We start from the raw sequence: 21,886 nt of genomic DNA, 5'->3' as shown, positions 1-21,886 counted from the left end.
TATACACAACTGACTAGAACCTTAAAACATTTACCTACATTTGTACTAAAAATCAATAAAACATGGTACTGGGCCAATACCACCTAAATTAGCACTTACAGGGGCCTGGAAAAGGAACTGGACAAACATAGGAGTAAACTACACTTACATATAAGGTCCAATAAAATTAAATGACACAGATTTGACAAAAGGAATGAGTTACCATGGAAACAAATACATGCGCTGTCTGTTGGGAACAGTGGTGGAGAGTGGAGAGCCATATAGATTAATCTATGGCCCTGACACATCACAACCTCTTCAAACCCACATGCCCAGAGTTCTTAAATAAAACATTAGACATCCTGAAATTGCCTCTGATTCTGTTAACACTTTATATTTTCTTGCATGGATGCATTGGATGGTACGTATCTTCCTTGGCTGGTTTCTGAACTAGGATAATGAGTGAGATCATATGAGATAGATCATATGCTGTCATGTATCATTGTTAATTTAACTTTTTTGTGGATCCCTTTTTGACCTGTCAGTGTTACAAAGTGTCTTAAAACCATTTAGGCTCAGAACCATGTTTATTTCCAGCATAAGAAGATGATATGAGCTTTTGTCCATTTGTACATGCAGTATTTTGTTAGTGTTTGTGAGACTGACAGATTCTTACATTGCTGCTCATCTCTGCAGGATTCATGTGAGACAGTGAATTCCCAGTTGGGTGAGATGAATCATTGAGGAAACTAATTTAATTAGATCTGTTTATAATGTGCATTAAATGTCTTAGGCACTGGTGCCAGCATTGCTCCATGCAGGCTTGCATTTAATCATATCCTTAAATCTTGATGCTGCTATTTAGCTAAGACCAGCTGAAGGAGATTGGCTTAGTGTTTAATTTGTATATTATTAATCTAATATGTCATAACATGCATACTCCTGGGAGAAGAGATTTGTATTTTGTTTAGATATATTTGTATTATTCCTTACATAATAGTGGTATTATAAAGTGTTTATTTATGGATAAGGAATTATACACTGTAATGTTGTATACATTAAATGACCAAAAGTATTGAGACACCTGAAATGAGCTGGACATATTCCAAAATTATTCGTATGAATATGGAGTTGATTCATACTAAATTAGTAGATTATGTGCGAGCATTTGTGCTGTTGTTACAGATGTTTGTTTTTATGCAAAAAGCATAAACTATTAAACTATTGGTATTAAGAAGACGTAGCGTGTTTGTAGTTGTTGTTTTCTTCAGCCCATTGACGTGAGAAGTGTTTTGCGCTTCGCTCTCAGAACGCAATCTCGGTGCAAATAGCCGATTTGCTCAGCGCTCGGCTTAAGTGATAAAACTTCACTAAAGTTCCACGACACGAACATCCATTTGTGTGAAATAACCATCAAATCCACTCTAAAAGCTCCACATACATCTGTGTTTAGTCGTATTAACTTCACGTGTGGTGGTTCTGCAGCTCTGGGTTCTGATTCCGCTTCTCGGTGGAGTCAAAAAGCTTCACCTAAAAAAAAGCGTAACGTGGCTGAATGTACTAAAAGTACGACACAGAAACACTCAATTTCTCTCCTTTATTACAGTTAATAAGTGCTCTGTACTGCTGGAATTAATCGGTCGTTGTTTTAGTACAACAAGTCACGTTACGCTTTAATTTTCACGTTAAGCGTTTTTTGTTCTGTCCGGGTCACTTTTAAAACGTCATATCACACAGTTCATCGCTTTGAAAATATCAGCAAATATCAGCGGCAAACTGATTCAAAATGTAATCAGGTGAACTTAAAAGCATGAAAGTGCAGCGCAAACACGGTTTAGCAGATTCTCATAATCACCTAAACCTCTACACTTTGACATGCCCACAGATGACGTCACGGTTTGTGCTGAAAAACCAAGTACTCTGTGGTGCGAGATTAGAATGCTAGTTCACTGTCTGGAACCTCTTTTCTTTTTTTTCTTTTTTTGGTGGAAACACACGGAACCAGTTCAAAATCAAGTTCGCGAACTGGAATGGAGCCGGATCTGCGTCGGTGGAAAAGGGGTAAAGGTGGAAGGTTGTTCTCTCTTTTACCATCCAAACAAAGGGCCATGGATGAATACATTCAAGAGGACTTTGCTCTTCAATTCATCCGCCTTTCTATTTTGTCTGTTTGGGCAGGATTCCTCCCTGTGGGGAGAAAGATGGAGCCCTGCTTTGACTACCAAAGCCTCAACAAAAGTTGTCACAGTTAAGGACCATTGCCCTCTTCTTTTGATAAACATTTGAGTCTCTGCAGCAGAGCTCAGTTTTGTAACCCACCTCAGGCAAATTCTTTACCTGCTCTAAAACAACAACCTTTATGTGAATCTGGAGTCACAGTTTCATGTCAGCATTATTACCTTTTCTGGGCTTTGTGGTTTCTAGTAGTAGAGTGCAAATGGATCCAGCCAGGACCAAGGCCATCACAGAGTGGCCTCGTCACACTTTAGGTTGGCTGGTCTAACACTTCCTAGACTTCACCTATTTCCTTCAATGGTTTATTAGAAACTTTAGCTCCATCGTGCCTCTATTGAACAACCTTTCTAAAAAGAACTTCAGTCAATTCCACTGTGTTCCAAAAACCTGAAAAAAACTTAGGAGGCACCTCATTTCAGCTCCAATGCTCAGAGGCTGCCAGACATTGAGGCCCTATTTATCTTCAAGGTGGGTTTCTCAAATGTCAAAAATAGGGGCAGTTGTTTCTCAGTATGCAGGGCCCAATAACAAATTGTACTCAAGCACAATTCTCTTCCACCAACTTTCCCCACGTGAGAGAAACTATGACTTTGGGAACAAAAAAACTGCTTGCAGTCAAGCATGCCTTCAAGAATAAAGGCACTGGCTGGAGGGGGTCCAAACAAGAGTTCCTGGTCTGAATGGACCATAAGATCTTGGAGTACAGTGCTGTTAAGTTTTAGCCCTGTTACCTGATTTATTCTATGTTTACTAATTTGTTAAAATAGATTCCCACTCCTTACAGGTTTAACAGACAGTGAACCATAATTTAAAATAATGAGCTATTTAAATTACGTTTTTCAAACATGTAGCACAATGTTGTCCTTGCGTGGCATATGACATCATGAGGTGGGTTGATTAGCTAACTCAATGAAAAAAGAGAAAAGCCAAGCCAAGTGGGTCAATTTTGCATTGTCCCTGGATGCAGCAATGGTTGTCAACTTTTATAAATTGCCTTTTAAGCAGCAAACAGTTCTATATTGTTGGATAGCTGCACTGAAACAAAAAAATAGCCATGATGCTAGGGTTTGTAGAAAGCATTTTGTGCATGAAGACTACATGGAAAATACACCGATCAGCCATAACATTAAAACCACCTCTTTGTTTCTACACTGTCCATTTTATCAGCTCCACTTACCATATAGAAGCACTTTGTAGTTCTACGTACAATTACTGACTGTAGTCTATCTGTTTCTCTGCATGCATTGTTAGCCCCCTTTCATGCTGTTCTTCAATGGTCAGGACTCTCCCAGGACCACCACAGAGCAGGTATTTTTTGGGTGGGTCATTCTCAGCACTGCAGTGACACTGACATGGTGGTGGTGTGTTAGTGTGTGTTGTGCTGGTATGAGTGGATCAGACACAGTAATGCTGCTGGAGTTTTTAAATACCATGTCCACTCACCTAGTTGGTCCACCTTGTAGATGTAAAGTCAGAGACGATCACTCATCTATTGCTGCTGTTTGAGTAGGTCATCTTCTAGACCTTCATCATTGGTCACAGGACGCTGCCCACAGGGCGCTGTTGGCTGGATATTTTTGGTTGTGGACTATTCTCAGTCCAGCAGTGACAGTGAGGTGTTTAAAAACTCCAGCAGCGCTGCTGTGTTGTATCCACTCATACCAGCACAATACACACTAACACACCTCCACCATGTCACTGCCATTGCAGTGCTGAGAATGATCCACCACCCAAATGTTACCTACTCTGTAGTGGTCCTGGGAGAGTCCTGACCATTGAAGAACAGCATGAAAGGGGGCTAACAAGGCATGCAGAGAAACAGATGGACTTACAGTCAGTAATTGTAGAACTACAAAGTGCTCCTATATGGTAAGTGGAGCTAATAAAATGGACAGTGAGTGTAGACAAAGGAGGTGGTTTTAATGTTATGGCTGATTAGTGTATGTAAGCTGTATGTATGCAGTTAAACTAAAAGTGGCAATGGTGTTTTTTTTTCTAACATAGCATAAAATATACAGTACACACCATAAACAAGGCACTTAACTTGTATAATTTTTTTTGCAAAGCAAAGTCTGTAATAGTATCTTAAACCAAAGCTTTTCAGTTTCATACTCATGAGATTGAATCAAGACATTTCACTAATGTTTTATTGTTTTTAGCCCTGCTATGTGACCGCACCTACTTAACTGCCCACTATGGGTGATATCACAAGCTTGCACAAGCTAGACCAGTCCAGGGTGTTTCCTGCCTTTCGTCCAATAAATTGGACACACCACAAACCTGTCCAGAATAATTAATAATGAATGAGTAAATGTTTCATTATTACTGTCTCCCCATGGACCACTGAAGTCGTGCGTCATTCTGTAGTCCTCATTATGCCCATATTTGGAGACCCGGGTCTAACTCAGATTTCCTATGGGAAATTTAAACGGGGTTTTCAAAAAAATCGACTCTAACGCATCCTGTGCTAAATAAACATGTTCAGAACCCTATACGTTTTGTCCTGTGTACATTTTTCTTCTGTACATCAATGGATCCCCTGAATTACGAGGTTGTTAAAGGGTCGTAATACTAATAATGCTACACGTAAGCTAATGCTACTGCGCATTAATTAGACGTCACTGAACTACACCAATCGAATTGACTGAAAGAGTGGCCCGCGTTTGTTGAGTACAACCAAAAGCATAACACCCAACCATCCTCGCTTTCTACTTTAATGTACTGTAGCTAGCTACTAAAAATATCAACCAAAACTTGTGAATATCACTCCACTGTTACTCTTGTGAATCGCGCTGCTTCGTGCGGTTATTTAAGAGGCTTATAAAAGAAAAAAAAAAGAAAGCATTAAGAGGCTTCCAGTTTAGTGACGTCAATTCAGTGCGCAGTAGCATTAGCTTACATGTAGCAATATTCATATTTTGACTCTTTAACGACTTCATAATTCAGAGGATCCAGTGATAATAGACAGAAGAATCTCCATAAAACAAAACGTAACAGCTTTGGAACATTTTTTATTACTACAGGATGCGAGAGAGGCAATTTTCTAAATCTCCATTCATATTTCCCATTCAAAATTTCTCTTAGACCCGGGTTACCAAATATGGGCATAACAACATGGCGTGGCCTACAAAATGACGACACGACTTCAGTGGTCTATACACAAACATATTGTTAAATAATGAGTGTACATTTAGGCATTTGACAGATGTTTTATCTAGAGATTTATAGTAGATTAATCTAATCTGGATGAAGAGCCTTGCACAGTGCAGCTTGCTGAGCTTAAACACCTTAACCTTACTATAAACAGTCCTTTACACTAAACACTGAGCCACCACTGTACATTTAACTTTATTATGAATAAATAATTAAGTAGCCTCTTCCTTCGGCACCCTATTTAACTTTCCCGAGATCTACAAACACGCAGTGCAACTCCTTCTCTCCTTTTCTATACTTTCCCATCAACATTCTCAAAGCAACCATCACATCTCTGGTGTACTTTGCTGGCGTGAAACCATATTGCTGCTCACAAATCCTGACCTCTTTTCTCAACCTAGCTTCCACTACCCTTTCCCAGAACCTCATGCTGTGGATGATCAAATTTATGCCTCTGCAGTTGCTGCAGCTCTGCACATCACCCTATTACGCTTCCTCTCCACTCCTCAGGCATCCTCTCAGATTTTAAGGTTTTGTTGAGCAATGTAGTTAAAAATTCCACTGACATCTCTCCTAAACCTTCCATGCCTCCTGTGGTATCTCATCTGGGTCAACTGCCTTTTTACTCCTTATTCTCTTTGTAGCTGCCCTCACTTTGTACTTGCTAATCCGAGGCACACTTTGGTTCACTATCTCCATGTCATCCAACCTTCTCACTATCTCAATTTCTTCATTCATCAGTTCCTCAAAGTACTCTTTTCACCTCTCAGTACACTCTTCACATTTGTCTGCACATTCCCGTATCATTCTAACCTGCTGTATATAATTCCCAGCTCTGTTTCTCTGTCTGCCCAATCTATACAAGCCCTTTTCACCTTCCTTAGTGATCCAAATTCTCGTGCACTCTTTACTTAGTCGTTGCCACTCCTCAGTCTTTGACGCTTCTCCTTGAACTCCTGTCTACAGGCTTTGTCTCTCTAGAAATTCGAGTTCTTTTAAGCCAACCCTTTCCCTGCTTAAAGTTTTCTGCACTTCCTCATTCCACACCAAGTCTCTTTCCTTCCTTCCTCTGTCCAGATGTCACACCAAGTACCTTCCTAGCTGATTCCCTCACCACTTTTGTGGTTGTTGCCCAGTTGCCTAGCAACCCTTCACCATCACCCATCTGCCCTGCCTTATTCCTGTCCTTAACACCATATCTACCCAACACCTCCCCATTCCCTCTATTTTCTTAACCAACATGCCCATTAAAGTCAGCTCCAATCACAACTCTCCCTTCCTTGGGTACCCTCTCCAATACTTCATCTAACTCTCTGCAGAAATTGTCTTTTTCTTCTACCTCACAACCCACATTCATCATCACTCCATCAATTTCCAGCTCTACACTCTATCAGACACTCTTTTCACCTCCTATATATTCTTGATGTACTCTTCTTTTAAATTACCCCTACTCCCATTTCCACCATAGTAGTACAGTTTGAACACACCTTTAGTGCTCCTAGTCTTACCCTCTTTCTCATAATCTCTTGTACATCGTATGACAATCCTCTCATATCAGCTAGCACTCTCCCTTTACCAGTCATAGTTCCCATGTTCAACGTTCCAACTCTCACCACCATCTAGTATTGCATCATGTTTATCTTTATTAGGTGATACTTTGTACCAATTAGCTGCCTTACAAAAGTGCATATTTACCTAAAATGCTACAACCAAAACTTGAAATTGTGTAATAAAAAAGTATAAAAAAGGTGATAAAAAGTAGAGGAGAGAATAAAACAAAGAAAAAGAGAATAGTGTTAGCAAAGGAAATTCTAAAGAGGGTCGACTTCTTAATGCTTGGTTGCTGTAGCAACCAGTCCACCCACCCCTTTTTCCCTACCCCCGATGTTTAGATATAGATGAGAGAGGGAGAAAGAAAACACTCTGCTTGTTACTTGTGCTAGGAGGCTCAGATCTGGAAGACTGTAGCTGAGAATGGAAGGTGCTAATTGCCTCCCTTTTGTAGAGACCAGCAGGGTCTGCAGTCATCCAATGAACCTCTCAAACACACACGCACAGACACACACACTTTTTTTTCTGTTTAATATTTTAGAATGAAATCAGTTTTAAAAGCATAATTATAAGTTTGATATAACCTACACATTTAGTGCACACAGATTTAGTACACTTATATAAACCCAAAAACTGTTCATGTCATGGTCTTCAGTTTCTTTATCTGTCAGTCTCTACAATTATAGCCTTCTTCTGATAAGTAAACATGTTCAAATAACCATTTCAATCATGCACAGGTGTACACCGATCAGTCATAACATTAAAACCACCTCCTTGTTTCTACACTCACTGTCTATTTTATCAGCTCCACTTACCATATAGAAGCACTCTGTAGTTCTACAATTACTGACTCTAGTCCATCTGTTTTTCTACATACTTTTTTAGCCTGCTTTCATCCTGTTCTTCAATGGTCAGGAGAGAGAGAGAGTAGGTATTATTTAGGTGGTGGATCATTCTCAGCACTGCAGTGACACTGACATGGTGGTGGTGTGTTAGTGTGTGTTGTGCTGGTATGAGTGGATCAGACACAGCAATACTGCTGGAGTTTTTAAATACCGTGTCCACTCACTATCCACTCTATTAGACACTCCTACATAGTTGGTCCACCTTGTAGATGTAAAGTCAGAGGCGATCGCTCATCTATTGTTGCTGTTTGAGTTGGTCATCTTCTAGACCTTCATCATTGGTCACAGGACGCTGCCAACAGGGCGCTGTTGTCTGGATATTTTTGGTTGTGGACTATTCTCAGTCCAGCAGTGACAGTGAGGTGTTTATAAACTCCAGCAGCGCTGCTGTGTCGTATCCACTCATATCAGCACAACATCCACTAACACACCACCACCATGTCATTGTCACTGCAGTGCTGAGAATGATCCACCACCGAAATAATACCTACTTTGTGGTGATCCTGTGGGGGTCCTGACCATTGAAGAACAGGGTGAAAGCAGGCTAAAAAGGTATGTAGAGAAACAGATAGACTACAGTCAGTAATTGTAGAACTACAAAGTGCTTGTATATGGTAAGTGGAGCTGATAAAATGGACAGTGAGTGTAGAAACAAGGAGGTGGTCATAATGTTATGTCTGATCGGTGTATCTTATGAAGACTTACCTTCTTGTTTTTCCTGGGTCTTCAGAATGCCGCCCCCACCCTCCACCCACACACACACTCTCACAGATGATGCTAAAAAAGAACATGCTCAGGATACAAGGCAGAAATACAGCTGGGACAGGGCACAAATCCATCACAGGCCATCACACATACATTTAGTCACTCACTCACATCTAGGGACCATTAGAAGAAGCCAATTCACTTTGCATGCTTTTGAGAAAAAGGAAAAAGTCCAACCCTGCTTTCCAGGTCACTGGTGCTCTGCAGCATCCATGATAACTAATACATTTTGGAATAAGGCTTTATAAATGTTTATGTTCATTTATATGGGTTGTCATGGAAGACTTGTCATGGAAAACCACCTCCTTGTTTCTACACTCACTGTCCATTTTATCAGCTCCACTTACCATATAGAAGCACTTTGTAGTTCTACAATTACTGACTGTAGTCTATCTGTTTCTCTGCATGCTTTGTTAACTTCCTTTTCATGCTGTTCTTCAATGGTCAGGACTCTCCCAGGCCCACTACAGAGTAGGTATTATTTGGGTGGTGGATCATTCTCAGTGCTGCAGTTACAATGAGATGGTGGTGGTGCGTTAGTGTGTGTTGTTATATCCAGCCAACAGCGCCCCATGGGCAGCGTCCTGTGACCACTGATGAAGGTCTCGAAGATGACCAACTCAAACAGCAGCAATAGATGAGAGATCGTCTCTGACTTTATATCTACAAGGTTAACCAACTAGGTAGGAGTGTCTAATAGAGTGGGCAGTGGGTGGACACAGTATTTAAAAACTCCAGCAGCGATGCTGTGTCTGATCCACTAATACCAGCACAACACACACTAACACACCACCACCATGTCAGTGTCACTGCAGTGCTGAGAATGATCCACCACCCAAATAATACCTACTCTGTAGTGGTCTTGTGGGTGTCCTGACCACTGAAGAACAGCATGAAAGGGGGCTAACAAGGCATGCAGAGAAACAGATTGACTACAAAGTGCTCCTATATGGTAAGTGGAGCTGATAAAATGGACAGTGAGTGTAGAAACCAGGAGGTGGTATTAATGTTATGGCTGGTCAGTGTATATACATGTTTTATGAATATTACTGTTAAATAAAGCATAACAGTAAATCTAAACTGTTACTGTTATAAAGGTGGTAAAATACCACAACTACTGTTGTTTCTTTTCACCAGCACTGGCACTGATTAAAATAAAATCAGATTGCTAAATTTGATGACAGGCTAATAATCAAGTCTCTAGTGTTTAATACAATAATACAAAAAGCTTGAAAAAATTTAATGTGGCTTAAATAACACTTTCCTTTTCTTTGCTTTCAGATGATGGGAAACTTTCTCTTGATGAGTTCCAGACCTTTTTCTCAGATGGGACTCTAAATGAGGAGGAACTGGAGAATCTTTTTCATACCATTGATTCTGATAACACCAGGTGAGTGTCGTGAGATAAAAGGAGAATGTGGTCATAAAGGGTACCTACAAAAGAAGAAGAATGTAAAAACTGTGTGTGTGTCGGTAACTAAATGTGTAGCTGCTTCACTGTGTGTACTGTCTTGTCTTTAATTACATTTTAGAATTAATTAGATACAACTGGGGCGTGCAACTGGCTGACATTGCTTTTCAACTCCACAGCTTGAATAATGAACGAGCAGAACCTAAAACTATAGGTACACATCCAGTCTTTAAAGAGATAAAGAAAGTGGTAAAGAAAGTAAAAGTGACAATAGTGGAAAACGTGTAAAAGAAGCAATATAAGGAGTGCTAAAGGTTTAAAAAACAATGTTGACAATCTCGAAATTAAAAGAGGTAATCAGAGGGAGATGAAATAGGATAACTGCAGAATGTAATTTTTTTTGTATTGTGCAAGAATTTTATTTTTTTTACCTATAACACTAATATCTCTCTAACCTCTTTTTATATAAGATGACTATCTCACATATAGCATGTCCAGTTGCCAGTGTTTAGAAATTAAAGTGCTTCACCTTTATTAGCTTTTGCATTATGAATGCTAGGGCTACACATTATTTGCTATCCAGTGATGTATTTAGGTTGCTATTAATTTTTAAATTAATATTTAACTAAGTAAGTACTGTGTGTGATTATCATTAACAGTTTCATTATATAAACTGCATATAGAAACACTGAAACTACATATTGAAAACAGGAAATCAAATAATAGATTTCACTGAGGGGAAATAAATGAACCTTTGCCATTATTACATCTGACTTTAAGGATGACATTTTAAATTTAGTCTTTATAGCCAATTTAGCTATATTCAAGTATATAGTTAAATAAAACTACATTCCTTTTGGACCTCGGTGCAACACAGAACTCGAGTGCAAACAATACAATATACACAGTGCATTTAGGGATGTAGCAGAGTAGAAACTTCATCTAAAACATGCTATTTATATGCAGTCATTTCCCAAATAATGCAAGTGTTTTAAAAACAAAATGATAATTTTTGTTAGTATATATATATATATATATATATATATATATATATATATATATATAAATAAATATAGATTGCATCATGCTTCCTCTCCACTAATGCTGACCCCCACTCTGATTTAAGGAGAACGAAGCTAACTCACGCCCCACGCTCCGACACGTGGGCAGCAGCCGTATGCATTTTTCACCCACACTAGGTGAGTTCATATATGCGAATCAGCCTTGTCCGCATCAGTCAGCCATCAGAGGTTGTAGTTGCATCAATCACGAGGAGTCCCTATCCAGCTTAATACCCCATCCCTATATGAACAACAGGCCAATCGTTGTTCTTGTGGCCGCTCAGCACAGCTGGATGGCAGAGCTAAGATTCGATACGATGTATTCGAGATCCCAGCTCTGGTTCCAGCGTGTGTTTTTACCGCTGCACCATCTGTTTTGTTTGAATTTTAACACCATTTTTTTACACTTCAGTTACATTCATGACAGGACAGGTAGTAAGGTTATAAATGATTCATCAGTTCAAATTCAATGTTAAACACTGTCACAAATAATTTTGTATCTCCAAATTACCTAACTTGTCTTTGGACTGTGGGAGTAAACTGGAGCTCCTCACAGAAAGGACTTGGACCGCTCCACCTGGGAATCAAACCCAGGACCTTCTTGCTGTGAGGCAACAGTGCTACCCACCAAGCCTCTGTGTCGTCCACAAAATGATAAAAATAGTGTATGGCATTATATAAATGTCAATCAGGAATCAGGTGTGTGTCAGTTCGCTCTCCTCAATTGAGAAAAAGGAAGAAAATGCATTAAAAAATTTTCCTACATAATTTCTAGACCTAGTGTCAACAGAGAATAATGCAATGTTCTATTAAATATTTATATAAATCAGGTGATTCAGAAATTTATATACTTTGTAAAAGCACAAGTGTTTAAGGCCTAAAGTAAAGTGGAGATGTAAGGGAGAAAATGCTTGAAAGACAAAGCCTGTCTGTCTTACCTCTACTGCAGTGGGCTGCCTGTCTGTCAGGCTTGCAGGATAAGTTGAACCTGAGAAAAAAGTGCCATAAGATTCAGGTTACTGCCATTCTCCTGCCACCTGTAAATGTCATGATTATTTTCTGATGTTCTTTTCTGGTGGAGAAGATGAGGTCTTACTTTGCTTCTTTTGAATGTGTCACCTTCATTTTTAACTGAGGGTAAGAGAATGAAAAAGAAAACCATAGATCAAAAGTGGGGGTGGAAAGGAGGGAGGCAGACAATGATGAAAGTGTAGCAGGATGACTAGGAGACAGGACAGATGAATTGCTGTCCTTTAAAGCCCATTTGTCCACTTATATTTAACCACTAATTTTTTAAAACCTGGACCTGAAATAAAGTCTGTGTTTTTTCTGAATATATATATATATATATAATATATATATATTGTCATCTTCCAGAAGATGGTAGAATTTGTCAGTCATTTTAACATCTTTCTCTAGAAAAAAAGCAATGATTTGGATGCCCTTCTGCATGAGGCTGTTAATGATCTTTATGTGAATGCAGCATCAGTCACAATCAATATGGGCTGCTAGACCACTGGCATTGTTTCATTTAAATTAGCCTGTAGGTGTGACAGTTTGTATTGCTAACTCACACAAGGAACTTAAAGTCCTCTATCACCTACGCAACCAGTCTGTTTTTCATCTAGTGTCATTCTTACATATTTAAATTTACTTTGAAATGCTTTGGTTCAGTAAGTCTGTCCTCTTTAATAGCAAGCTGATTTATTGGCTGTGTCCTCTACATAACTTTTGTATTTACAGTCAAGCCGGAAAGTCTGCACACCCCTTTCACCTTCATCATGTTTTATTACATTACAGACTCATTCTACAGTATAATAGATTGAGTTCTTTTTTGTCACAGAATTCTACACAAAATAGCCACAATGACAAAGTAAAAGGTGCTAATTTGTTAAAAATCAAAATGTAAAATATCATATGTACACAAGTGTGCACACCCTTTGATATGACACCCAAAAGTGAGCTGAGGTGCATTTTGTTTTCACTGATACTGCTTGAGATGTTTCTACAATTTAATTGAAGTCCACCTCTGTGGTAAATTCAATTCACTGGTCATGATTGGGGATTGCCAATACCTGCCTATATAAGGTCCCACAGATGACTCCAAGCCATGCGGTCAAAGAAAATATCTGCAGACCTCAGAAACAGGATTGTGTCAAGGCATAGATCTAGATCTAGGCATAGATCTAGTAGCTTCTTTCCCAAGATGCCTTGAAGCTGTAATTGCTGCAAAAGGTGTATCAACCAAGTATTAGGCTAAGGGTGTGTACAGATATGTAACCCCTAAATACACTATTTTTGTCAGTAAAATAAAATTGTATATTTTCTAAACCCTGTTTTCACTTTGTAATTATTGGTGATTGTGTGTAGATGTTTGAGACAAAAAAAGAACTCAATCTGTTATAGAATGAGTCTGTAACATAATAAAATGTGGAGACAGTGAAAGGGGTGTGCAGACTTTCAGGCTTGACTATTTTTTTTTGTTAATTTATTATTATTTATTTGATTAGTATTTATTTTGTATGTTTTAATTACTAATATAAATACAGTTTGGAGAAAATGCAATTAGCAAACAGAAAAACTGCCAAATTAAAATTTACTAGCAAACTGACCTAGCAATGCTTTTTTCATAATATTGATTTAGCATTTGTGAATTGGAATGTCCCATTTTTACTTTAAATATAGATATTAAAGCAATATGATACCTGTAAAATACTAACATTCTCTCAATAACCACTTTTTTAACAAGCAAGTTCGAAAAACATTGAATGTTTGATTGTGTTATTATTTAAGGTTTAAAACACAATATCTTATTTTTGCAATGATCCAATATGCAGATGTAAAATGTTTTAAATCAGCCTCCTCAAAATGAGATGTCTGAAGCAGTGAAGGGTTGGCTTTTGTTCATTTAACCCCTTTCTGGTAAATTACTACTAAATATGTCTCAGTAACTTTTTAAGTGTTTTTGTTAAAAACATACACTGACCAGGCATAACATTATGACCACTGACAGAAGGCAAGCTGGCAGAGGCAGTGTAATGCTTTGGCATTGTTCTGCTGGGAAACCCTGGGTCCTGCCACCCATGTGGATGTTACTTCGACACGTACCACCTAGCTAATCATTGTTGCAGACCATGTACACCCTTTCATGGAAACGGTATTCCCTGATGGCTGTGGCCTCTTTCAGCAGGATAATGCTCCCTGCCACAAAGCAAAAATGGTTCAGTAATGGTTTGAGGAGCACAACAACGAGTTTGAGGTGTTGACTTGGCCTCTAAATTCCCCAGATCTCAATCCAATCAAGCATCTGTGGGATGTGCTGAACAAACAATTCCAATCCATGGAGGCCCCACCTCGCAACTTACAGGAGTTAAAGGATCTGCTGCTAACATCTTGGTGTCAGATACCACAGCTCACCTTCAGGGGTCTAGTGGAGTCCATGCCTCGACGTGTCAGGGCTGTTTTGGCAGCAAAAGGGGGACCAACACAATATTAGGAAGGTAGTCACAATGTTATGCCTGATCGTTGTATATGAGAGTGGAAAAATTCCATCATGCTTGATCTTTATCCCTGTACTGAGGGTGGTTTGATGTATTTACAGTTTTTGAACTTCCATGTTTCTTACACATTTCTCCCCTTGCTTCTCCTCAATCTTTTCATATGCTACCCTGTTTCCTGTGATGTGGTAGTAATGTTGACACTAAGGAACTTTGTGGTGAGTATCTGTACTGTGTATGTATATTAGTTTGGTGTGCATGTATGAGAAAGAATGCATGTGTATTTGTGTTGTTTTGCCTAAATGATAAATTCCATCATTGCTGCTACCTTGTGGCATAAACTTAAACAGAATACATTTATTACTTACCTGCCTTATGTTTGGCAAATAAAACATGTAGAGTATTCCGTTTTAAACTGATTTGTAAACTTACACTGTTTCATTTCAAGGCACATATGAATCATAGATGTATTATTTTTATTGTGTTTACACGTACACGGGTTTATGATATAATTTCATTTGTATTTTATTTTCATGTTTTTCCACTGTTTTTCTTGGTCAGGCTTTCAGAAGTTCTGGCTCCCCAGAAATTACTAGGCACAAGGCATCCTGGAGAGGATGCCAATCCATCATGGGACTTTGGCAACCCTTAGACATAGCCAATCATGTCTCTATGTAGACATTCATCTGGCCAAAAGCACTGCTGGGGATTTGAACCCTGGATCCCAGTGGTAGTGGGCTACTGTCATTTACAGCTGTGCCACCCAAGCTCCCTAATTATATTATATTATATTATATTATATTATATTATATTATATTAATTATATTATATTATATTATATTATATTATATTATATTATATTATATTATATTATATTATATTATATTAATTATATTATATTATTTTATATTATATTATATTATATTATATTATATTATATTAATTATATTATATTATATTAATTATATTATATTATATTAATTATATTATATTATATTATATTATATTATTATATTGTATTATATTATATTATATTAATTATATTAACTATATTAATTATATTATATTAATTATATTATATTATATTATATTACATTATATTATATTATATTATATTATAATATATTATATTATATTATATTAATTATATTATTTTATATTATATTATATTATATTATATTATGTTATATTATGTTACATTCTATAGTATTATGTTATATTATATTACATTGTTATATTATTTTATATTATGTTATATTATGCTATATTTTATTATATTATGTTATATTCTATTCTATTCTATTCTATTATGTTATATTATGTTATATTGTATTATATTATATTAAATTATATTATGTTATATTATATTATATTATGTTATATTATATTATGTTATTTTGTATTATATTATGTTATATTATATTATGTTATATTATATTATTTTATATTATGTTATATTATATGATATTATATTTTTTGATCTTGCCCAAATGCAAAGTGCTTTAGAGTATGGTGCAGTGGAATTTGATTTGCAACACAAATTCATGAATTATGTCAATGAAATACAACAGATACAAACTTTATGGTTTTCCAATTTTTTTGTGTCAGGTAATGTCAGTTACAAATTTAAAAACATCTCTTTATTTTTCTTTTCATCTTGCTTTAACACCCAGACTACTTTGCCAAACACATGGGGGAGTATGAAGGGGTCCTTGCATCCTTGGAGACACTCAACCTTTCAATCCTCAAAGCCATGGACTTCACCAAGAAGGTAAGTATGGCAGACTTATTCATGTACAGTGCTGTGATTTTTTTTTTCTATTTTTGCATGTCACACACGTTTCAGATAATCAAACAACTTTTAATAATGGTAAAATAAAGGTGGTGGTCAACGTAACAAAAACAAGCTGCTCAGGTGGCGCAGCGGTAAAAACACATGCTGGAACCAGAGCTGGGATCTCGAATACATCGTATCGAGTCACAACTCTGCCTGCCGGCTGGGCTGAGAAGCCACATGAACAACGACTGGCCTGTTGTTCAGATAATGGTGGGATATAATTGGGTGGGCTGATTGATGGCGCCTGCACAGAGATGGGTAAAGAGTACAGTCTCTCCGTACACAGTGCTGATCCGCATTGCACTCGTCAAAGTGTATATGACAAGATGCAATCAGAGCGGGGATCGGCATTGGTGGAGAAGAAGCCTGACGCAATTGGGCACACTAAAAGGGAGAAAAAGGGGAAAAAAATGCATAAACAAAACAAAAAAAGTAACAGAAACAAATTCTGCAACAACCCAGTATTTGGATAAAGAGGAAAGAAAGGGAGCCCAGAACAAGCCGGGACTGCAAACGTAGCCTTGTTCAGCCTGTGCCCAGCGTAGGTCCAAACGTGGGGCTCGCTCCTGTCACACAGCCTTGTCCAGGACAGTTCACTTGTAACACCAAAAGGCTGAGTTTCCAGAAAGATGTATGCTAGCATCATTTGCAGTTGTAAGAGAAAGGTAAGTTTCCCAACAGACTAGCTTGCAAATAAGGAAGAAACTGTGATCAACAGAAACACTTCTAGCTGGTGCAAATTAACACTCAACGAGGTGCAGGTGACTGTCAGTTAAGAGGAACTGACATATTAATCTTTGCACCTCCAAGACATTATCATGGCCGGTTTAAAGAACCTTTAAAGAACATTTACATTTAAAGAATATTAGTATTCATTTCAGTAATCTTTGGTTCCTGCTTAGCTTCCTTTGTTTTATAATGAACGTTAACACATTTAGATAACCCAATGGATTACACTGAAGTCTCAAAACCATAAAATTTACAAGTCCAAATAGGAATCTGTCTTCATAATCGTACACAAAGTCTCACAGGAGCGAAAGTAGTTGCAACATAGCATTTGCTCCACTGTGCTAAATATAGTACCTCATTTAAAAGCTTCACTTGAATATTCTGTTTAGTATTTGCTCCTCATTAGCACAAGCTGGCTATCAATCCAGCACTGAAATTTGCTCACAAAACAAGTCACAAAACAGCAGACTCTAATTTACAGAACTCAAATAATATGTACACCGACAAGGCATAACATTATGACCACTGACAGGTGAAGTGAATAATACTGATTATCTCTCCATCACGGCACCTGTTAGTGGGTGGGATATAGATAGATAGATAGATAGATAGATAGATAGATAGATAGATAGATAGATAGATAGATAGATAGATAGATAGATAGATAGATAGATAGATAGATAGATAGATAGATAGATAGATAGATAGATAGATAGATAGATAGATAGATAGATAGATAGATAGATAGATAGATTTATTGTCATTGTACAAACAACGAAAAACCATTTAGCACTCTAGATTGACAGCAAGTGTATATATCCATTGAGTCACAAGGACACACAAGGTACAACAGATGTCAATGAATAAAGCTGACAGTGACTACATATATCCGATTAAATAAACAGCTGCAGTTTCATGTGTGGGGTAGAGGGGTTACGCATTTGACTGCTTGTGGGTAAAAGCTATGTTTTAATCTCTTCGTTTTTACTTTGATTGCTCGATGTTTCTTTCCAGAGGGCAATGGGCAGAACAGGTTATGTCCAGGGTGGGTGGGGTCTTTTAAAATGCAGCTCGCTTTCTTTTTGAGTCGTCCAGTGTAGATGTCTTTGAGGTCTGGTAGAGTTGCGCCAATGACACGTTCTGCCGACCTTACCACTCGCCGCAGGACCTTTCTGTTCTTCTCTGTGCAGCTGTTAAACCATACCGTACAGCAATAGGTCAGGAGACTCTCTATAGCCAAACGATAGAAGTTGGTCAGCAGATGTTGAGGGAGGTGAGCATGCTGTAACTTCCTGAGGAAGTAAAGCCTTTGTTGAGCCTTCCCCACCTGATGAGAGATGTGTGTGGTCCATGTGAGATCAGCTGAGATATGCACCCCAAGGAACTTGAAGCTCTCTACCCTCTCTACCTCTTCCCCATTTATACAGACAGCCAGTTGCTTTATGTGATTTGACTTCCTGAAGTCTATTATTATTTCTTTGGTTTTTGTAGTGTTTAAGTCCAGGTTATTGTGATGACACCACTCTGTCAGATGCTGAATCTCCTCCCTGTAATGAGTCTCCTCATTGTCTGATATCAACCCTACAATAGTAGTGTCATCCGCAAACTTGACAAAGGTGTTGGTAGGGTGAATAGGAGAGCAGTCATGCGTAAAGAGAGAATAGAGGAGGGGGCTGAGGACACATCCCTGCGGTGTACCAGTGTTCAGGATTGAGGTAGATGATGTGTAGTCTCCCATCCTGACATACTGGGGTCTGTTGCTCAGAAAGTCCAGTATCCATATGCACAGTGACCTGCTTAGACCCAAGTTACACAGCTTTTGAACCAGTTTGTGTGGAATAACCGTATTAAAAGCTGAGCTAAAATCCACAAACAGCATTCTTACATATGTGTTTTTTTGTTCCAGGTGTGTATATATTAGGCAGCAAGTGATAATTGTATCCTCATAGTTGATGTGTTAGAAGCAGAAAAAATGGGCAAGCGTAAGGATTTGAGCGAGTTTGACAAGGGCCAAATTGTGATGACTAGACGACTGGGTCAGAGCATCTCCAAAACTGCAGCTCTTGTGGGGTGTTCCCGGTCAGCAGTGCTCAGTATCTATCAAAAGTGGTCCAAGGTAGGAACAGTGTTAAACCGGCGACAGGGTCATGGGCGGCCAAGGCTCATTGATGCACGTGGGGAGCGAAGGCTGGAATATGTGGTCCGATTTAACAGATGAGCTACTGTAGCTTAAATTGCTAAAGAATTTAATGCTGGTTCTAATAGAAAGGTGTCAGAATACACAGTGCATCGCAGTTTGTACGGAGCAATGGAAGAAAGTGGCCTTGTCTGATGAATCAAGTTTTTTTTTACATTACCTGGGGAACACATGGCACCAGGATGCACTATGGGAAGATGGCAAGCCGGCGGAGTTAGTGTGATGCTTTGGGCATTGTTCTGCTGGGAAACCTTAGGTCTTGCCATCCATGTGGATGTTACTTTGACACATACCACCTACCTAAGCATTGTTGCAGACCATGTACACCCTTTCATGGAAACGGTATTCCCTGAAAGGCTGTGGCCTCTTTCAACAGGATAATGCACCCTGACACAAAGCAAAAATGGTTCAGGAATTGTTTGAGGAGCACAACAACGAGTTTGAGGTGTTGACTTGGCCTCAATTCCCCAGATCTTTATTCAATCGAGCATCTGTGGGATGTGCTGAACAAACAAGTCCCACCCATGGAGGCCCCACCTCGCAACTTACAGGAGTTAAAAGATCTGCTGCTAACATCTTGGTGCCAGATACCACAGCACACCTTCAGGGGTCTAGTGGAGTCGATGCCTCAATGGGTCAGGGCTGTTTTGGCAGCAAAAGGAGGACCAACACAATATTAGGTCATAATGTTATGCCTCATTGGTGCATAATGCAGCAATTTATTTAGTAACCATTTCACCCCAATTTGGGATACGGTGAACCACCTGGAAACACTGTGTGCATGCAAGGAATACACTCTGAACAGGATGCCAGTTAGTTAAGGGCATTACACATTTAGTAATTTGTTAACTTACAGTCACATGGGGCATTACTACTGCATATATTTGGGCAGTTGAAGGAAACCAATGTGAAATTAAGAAATCCACATGGACACAGTGAAAACATGGCAAACGTACTGAACCCAGATGCTATGCGACACCCACAATACTTGCTGCACCACTGTGCTGTCCTTCGTCTGCTACTAGTCCAGCCTTTTAGGCCAGTATTGTTTCCAATAATCAAGACTTCCCAGGACATTCAGACTTAAATAAAAACAAACAAAACACTTTTAACAGCATATGCAATCCCTATTTTTTCCTTTTTACTAATACTGTTTGTCTGCCTTCTCCTAATGTTTGTACTCGACTGTGCTCCTTCTTCATTCACTCCTTCTAAAGACAACCCAGTCTGGTTCTGATCTTTCCTTCAGACAAAAACAGCTACCCCTTTTACTGCATTAACATCCCTTTAGTAAAAACTAAAGCTATATGTAGATATATTTTCTAAAGCAAGCAGTACCTGCAGTATGCATGACTGCATAAGTGAGAGATAGAGTCAGACAAATCACACAGAGCCAGATGTATTGTCTTGCCGGAAAAGGTAATAAGATACAAATCTGATATGGCTCTCAGTGCCGGCTAATGTGTTATTCCAACAGCAACTATGTCATTTGATCCAACATTAGCTCAGATATAAATCCACACTGAGTCTATTCTCTTCCTGAAAGTTTACAGTCTTGTTGCACCTAAAAACAAATATTACATTACTTAGTAGAACTAAGCAAGAAAGTAAATAATTATTTTTGAATTAATTATGAAAAAATAAATGACCAAAGACACCCATCCAATATTTTTTTTCTATTATTTTAGCCCCACTTATTGCTAATGGGTACATGCATTCAATAAAAATATCCATGTAGCTTAATTTTTAAAAACAGCAAAACAGTCCATATTAAGGGTTCAGTGAGTTTTTATATTGGGTTTTTATGGCTGTGCTGCCTGACATACAGTAAGCATAAAATTACCATGTGCAAAGCTAACTGTGTAGAATACAAAGCATGCATCATTTAAATATTCTTACACTATTTGGCAGTCTGTTATATGAATCTGGGTTTTGGTAAATATTGGTAAATAAATAGGAGGAATAATGGGCCTGGGCTGGATTGTTTGGTCATAGTTTGGAATAGGAAAAACATCAAAATGGGGAAAAATCATATTTATACCAATATGTTAATAAATGCGTGACAAAAATTTATAACTGTGTCATTTATTATTGTGGCATTATATGACTTAAATAGAAAAGCTGAATTTGGTGACAAAGAACCTGACCGGCGTCGAATGCAAGGCTTTATTGCCCAAAACACTATTGTGCCCAACCACACTATTGCTCTTGGAACTGGAGAAAGAAAGTTAATTCCTGCAGTCATGTTCTCAAGTCAAGTCAAGTCAAATTTATTTGTATAGTGCTTTTTACAATGAACATTGTCTCAAAGCAACTTTACAGAATCCAGAACCAACAGACCAAAATCCCCTGTTGAGCAAGCCGAGTGCGACAGTGGCAAGGAAAAACTACACGAAAAATACAGGAAGAAACCTTGAGAGGACTCAGGGTGGCCTAAAGGATAATTTGAATAAATAGGATTTACACAAATCATACATACACAAAATTAAATTAAACTAAAAGTTATAACTTTAAAGTTATAACTTTTTATAACAATAATTGGAGTTCTTCATTATTTGTCTGTGAT

General features: G+C 38.2%; 1 protein-coding gene across 1 annotated transcript in view; it reads left to right on the top strand.

Annotated features, from left to right (window-relative positions):
• necab2 (N-terminal EF-hand calcium binding protein 2) overlaps nt 1–21,886 on the top strand; it is a 191,909-nt gene that overhangs the window by 76,470 nt on the left and 93,553 nt on the right. The window contains exons 3-5 of the mRNA XM_063004593.1: nt 9,870–9,978; nt 14,750–14,775; nt 16,231–16,328. Of these exons, the coding sequence (XP_062860663.1) occupies nt 9,870–9,978; nt 14,750–14,775; nt 16,231–16,328 (233 nt within the window). The remainder of the gene's footprint in view (nt 1–9,869; nt 9,979–14,749; nt 14,776–16,230; nt 16,329–21,886) is intronic.

The sequence above is a fragment of the Trichomycterus rosablanca genome, chromosome 11 (genome assembly GCF_030014385.1).
Source record: "Trichomycterus rosablanca isolate fTriRos1 chromosome 11, fTriRos1.hap1, whole genome shotgun sequence".
In the NCBI taxonomy this organism is placed as follows: Eukaryota; Metazoa; Chordata; class Actinopteri; order Siluriformes; family Trichomycteridae; genus Trichomycterus; species Trichomycterus rosablanca.
This window is presented reverse-complemented; position numbering and strand designations above follow the sequence as displayed.